This window comes from Octopus bimaculoides, chromosome 20 (assembly GCF_001194135.2).
Source record: "Octopus bimaculoides isolate UCB-OBI-ISO-001 chromosome 20, ASM119413v2, whole genome shotgun sequence".
Taxonomy (NCBI): Eukaryota; Metazoa; Mollusca; class Cephalopoda; order Octopoda; family Octopodidae; genus Octopus; species Octopus bimaculoides.
The window spans coordinates 42,048,679-42,053,887 of record NC_069000.1 but is presented as its reverse complement, the minus strand read 5'-3'; the positions used below and the strand labels follow the sequence as shown (position 1 = coordinate 42,053,887).

Here is a 5,209-nt window from a genome sequence, read left to right as displayed (position 1 = left end):
ATTGCTTAAAATGTTCGGGACTCGTTAAGAAGTTCGATATTTCGGTTCCACATAAATTGAAAGAGATTCAGTTAATACAACGAATCTATATTTGTGATATGCATCGCAAACGCAATGAAATTGACCTTTTTTAACCGAATCAGCACTGGTGATGAAAAATGGATTGTCTACAATAACATCAATTAAAAACGATCATGGTCAAAAAACGATCATGGTCAAAAAACGATCATTGTCAAAAAACGATCAAGTGTAATGAACCAGCACAAACCATATCGAAAGCTGAATTGCATCAAAGAAAGGTCATGCTGTCGATTTGGTTGGATTACAGGGGTGTTGTGTATTTTGTGCTGCTTCCAAGGAACCAAACGATTAATTCAGATGTTTACTATCAACGAATAATGAAACTGGAGGAAGCAATCAAAGAAAAACGGTCGAAATTGGCAAATCATAAAGGAATCGTGTTCTACCATGGCAATGCTAGACCACGCACGTCTTTGCTAACTCGGGGAATTTTAATGGAGCTTGGTTGGGAATCGATGTCACATCCACCATATAACCCTGATCTTGCACCATCAAATTACCATTTATTTTGAAATTTGCAAAATGCTTTGAATGGTAAAACTTTTAATAATGATGATGACCTGAAATCGCACATGCTTCAGTCTTTGGCTGATAAGGTCCATGAGCGCCAAATCATGAAGTTGCCAGAAATATGGCAAAAGGTCATCGAACAAAATAGAAAATATATAATTGATTAAAGATTATCCTTTGTATGAAAAAAAAATGACTTTGGTTTCACACTAAAAAAACCGAAATTACTTTCTTGTCAACCCAATACATAAAGCCGTAACTGTGTGGTAAAAAAAAATTGTTTCCTAACCACATGGTCCCAGGTTCAATTACACTGCGTGGCATCTTGGGCAAGAGTCTTCTACTATAGCCTCGGGCCGATCCAGTGGATTTGATAGAAAGAAACTGAAAGAAGCCTGTTGTATAAATGTGTGTATTTTTTTGTCATTGTTTGTCCCCCACTACTGCTTGACAACCGGCGTTGTTTTGTTTACGTCTCCATAACTTAGCAGTTCTGAAAAAGAGACCGATAAAAATAATGCCAGAAGGACCAATCATTTGACTAAAAATTCTTCGATGCGGCGCCCCTGCATGTCCGCAGTCTAACGATTAAAACAAGTAAAAGATAATATATATATAGAGAGAGAGATCGCCATGATAGATCGCTAGCCACTAAACCTTTTTCTCCCTGTTTATTTCTGTGTTCCTTTCTGTTGAAGAGCGTAGGCTCGAAACGTTAAAGACTTTCTCACTTCCCGAGCGTTAAACTAATACATCTGTTTGTTGTTTACACACCCGTCTTCGTCTTTTGTTTCTTTTTGTAAATTCTCACTATATATATATATATATATATATATATATATATATATATATATATATATGTACAAACATGTTTACACATACACAGAATTTGAAAGCTGTGATATTCTTATTAATGTTTACTCTTTGTTTCAAGACGTTCTGTGAACTCATCAGCCCAATGCTCGTTAAACCATTCCATATGAAAAATGTAGTGTCAGCTTTAACAAGTGTCGTGTCAACCTCAAGTGTTTCAAAAACTGTGAGTACCACAACAGTTATCTTGTTCCGTTCTATTCCCCTCCCCGCCTATATATTCGGTAGAATTGGTGAGCAACTGAATCTACTATCATCGTACACCTTAAACAGGAGTTAATTGTTTTTGATGATCAGCGTAATTCTGGCTCAGCGAGGTTCCTTTGTCGATGCTATGTGATACTTCGTTTCCTGGAGATTAACACGTTTTTATACGATGTGTACCGTCTTTATCTCGTTTTTATTTTCTTTCTCATTCTTCCTATTTCAATGTAACGTGCTCTGTGGCACCTTTCTGGCATTTAGGAAAGAAAGTATTATCTTAGATTAGCGCTCCGCAACCGGAATGGTGCGGAACGCTGGTGTGTCATGAGACGATGCTTGGTGTGTCACGAGATGATGCTATATGTGCCGCAGTGTAATCTGAGTATAATTTTTTTCCCCTATACTCTTAGCCATATTTCTAGTTCAGGTGTGCCGCCAAATTTTGAAAAGAACATAAGTGTGCCGCAAGTGAAAAAAGGTTGCGGAGCACTGTTCTAACTCGTTAAAATCGATTACAAGTCTAGTACTTGTGTTGGTGCTATACAAATTACTGGGCTTGTGGCTAATCATCATCATCATCATCATCATCATCATCATCATTATTATTATTGTTATTATTATTATTTCAGATGCTAATTGGAATCTTGGAAAAATTTTCAAGTGAAATAAGCTTTGAAGATGACCAAATAGCAGTAAGACGTGTAAGGAAATATTATTATCATCATTATTATTATTATTATTATTATTATTATTATTATTAATGCGGTGAGCTGACAGAATCGTTAGCACGATGGACGATATACTTAGCAGTATTTCGCCCGTCGCTACGTTCTGAGTTCAAAATCCGCCAGTTGAGTAATCGACTCTCCCCGCTTCCCTAAATTTCAGGCCTTATGTCTATAGTAGAAAGGATTATTATTACCTCCGCCTTAACGAAGGCTGAAGTATTGTTTTCAGTCGTGTTTGTTTGTTTGTCTGTGGACAAGATATCTCAAGAACTACTGAATGGTTTCGTATGAAACTTCCAGAGATGTTTGGCCTCGTGACTGGCACGAACTGATTAGATTTTGGGATCGATCCAGTACCAGACAAGGATTCTGAATTATTTTTCCTATTTTTTTACTAAAATTTTGAGAGCGGTCGGGTTCATTTTTAGTATTCTTGTTTGTGAGAGCAATCGAGTTTATTTCAGATAACCTCATTTTGAAAATTCTCTCCGGATAATCATTGAGAGGACGTTGGTGTTGCATTGGCGGAGGTTTGCGCTCTCTGAGTGCTCTTGTTTCAATATTTAATTTTGCTTGCAATAGCCGGTTCTTTTGGTCAAACATCAAGACCCTACCAAATAAATTTAGAGAATATACCTAAGCTAAAGGGCCTTGTTGTTTAGTGTAAGAAGCCAGTTAACATATCGTCTACATTTATTTCGAGACTCTTTTAAATAAGTTTTAAAAACTAATGCAATTCGAGTGTCTTGTTTTAATGCAAGAAACCAACTACTTTATAGTCTGTATATTTTATACAAACTTCACCAAATAAATTTAAAGAATCAAATAATTTAAGGGTTTTGTACTAATGAAAGAAACCTTATACATTGTTATAGTCTGTATATTTTATCCAAATCTTACAAAATAATTTTTTAAAACTAACACAATTCCAGCACCCCATAATCAAAAGTAAGAAACTGGTTACCTTCTTTATTTCATTAAGTACTACAAAAATCTATTTAAAAGCTAATTTCAGGGCCTTGTTCTCATATAAAGAACCAATTACCTTGTTTTCGTATGTCAATTTTATCGAGACTCTGTTAAGTAAATTTTAAAACTAACGTAAATCCAGAGCTGTTTTCATATGTAAGAAGCTAATAACCTTATGTTTCGTATACTTTAAGGGCAACATGGAATATTATGCAGCTGAGATTGAACTCAACGCCAAGTTCCATACATTTGCCAGGAATTGTAAGATTGTCTACTGTGGTCACAACACGGTGGCAGCACAACTCAAGTGTAAAAACATCAAAAATGGTAAGTTATTCCTTGTTCTATCCTCAATGTCCTATACTCTGCGTGGTAGTTCGACCTACTAGAAATAGCAACCAAATCGCATTTAGATCACATCCTAGCAAAAAATATATAAAACAAAGAGCGTTCATGGCTGTGTGGTAAGAAGCTCGTTTCTCAGTCACATAGCTCCGGGTTCAGTCCCGCTGCGTGACCTCATGGGCAAGTGTCTTCTACTATAGCCTCGGGCTGACCAAAGCCTTGCGAGTCGATTTGATAGTGCCTGAAAGCCCGTTGTATATATGTGTGTGCGTGTGTGTGTGTTGATATATATACATATGTGTGTCTGTCTGTCTGTCTTTGGGTCTGTGTTTGTCCACCACCATCGCTTGACAACCGGTATTGGTGTGTTTACATTCCCGTAACTTAGCGATTTAGCAAATGAGACCGAGAGTATAAATAGAAGGTTTAAAAAATGGTCTTGCGCTAGATTTGTTCGACTAAAAAAATCCTTTCGAGGAGATGCCCCAGCATGGCCGCAGTCAACTGACTGAAATGATAAAAAGGGAAAAAACGTATACAGGGATGGCGAATTGACAGGGTCCCTGGAGAGAATCGGAAAAGGCAAAGAATCGATATTCTTTTCTACTCTAGGCACAAGGCCCGAAATTTTGTGGGTGGGTGTCAATCGATTAGATCAACCCCGGTACGCAACTGATATTTAATTTATCGACCCCGAAAGGATGAAAGGCAAAATCGACATCGGCGGAATTTGAACTCAGAACATAGCAACAGGAGAAATACCGCTAAGCATTTCGCCCGGCGTGCTGACGTTTCTTATTTCTTTATTGCCCACAAGGGGCTAAACATAGAGGGGGCAAACAAGGACAGACAAAGGGGTTAAGTCGATTACATCGACCCCAGTGCATAACTGGTACTTACTTTATCGACCCCGTAACGGCAGACGAAATACCGCTAAGCATTTCGCCCGGCGTGCTAACGTTTCTGCCAGCTCGCCGCCTTAGAATGGGATAATATTAGAAGCAGAAATATTTCATTTTTTATTCTTCATGTTTTTGTTGCAGAATATACAAGTATTGGTGGCGACGAAGAACTGCCACTTGGCGATGAGTTCCAGAGTTTTGTCCGCTGTTTTGTTGCGCAGAATGAAAAGAAACCAACAAAGAAATATGCCCCGGCGAAGAAACTGGTGGATCTTTTGGCGTAAGTGCTGCATGCTTTGTTTAAAATGATTTACTTAGATATAAAATACTTAGGAACATAATACGGTATGATTCACACGACACTCTCTTTTACTCTTTTACTTGTTTGTCATTTCACTGCGGCCATGCTGGAGCACCGCATTTAGTCGAGCAAATCGACCCCAGAGCTTATTCTTTGTAAGCCTAGTACTTATTCTGTCGGTCTTTTTGCCGAACCGCTAAGTTACGGGGACGTAAACACACCAGCATTAGTTGTCAAGCGATTTTGAGGGGACAAACACAGACACACAAGCATATACATACATATATATATATATA

General features: G+C 37.9%; 1 protein-coding gene across 1 annotated transcript in view; it reads left to right on the top strand.

Annotated features, from left to right (window-relative positions):
* LOC106873492 (inositol 1,4,5-trisphosphate receptor type 3) overlaps positions 1-5,209 on the top strand; it is a 228,934-nt gene that overhangs the window by 174,829 nt on the left and 48,896 nt on the right. Inside the window, 4 exon segments of the mRNA XM_052974976.1 lie at positions 1,526-1,630; positions 2,298-2,369; positions 3,560-3,692; positions 4,754-4,892. Of these exon segments, the coding sequence (XP_052830936.1) occupies positions 1,526-1,630; positions 2,298-2,369; positions 3,560-3,692; positions 4,754-4,892 (449 nt within the window).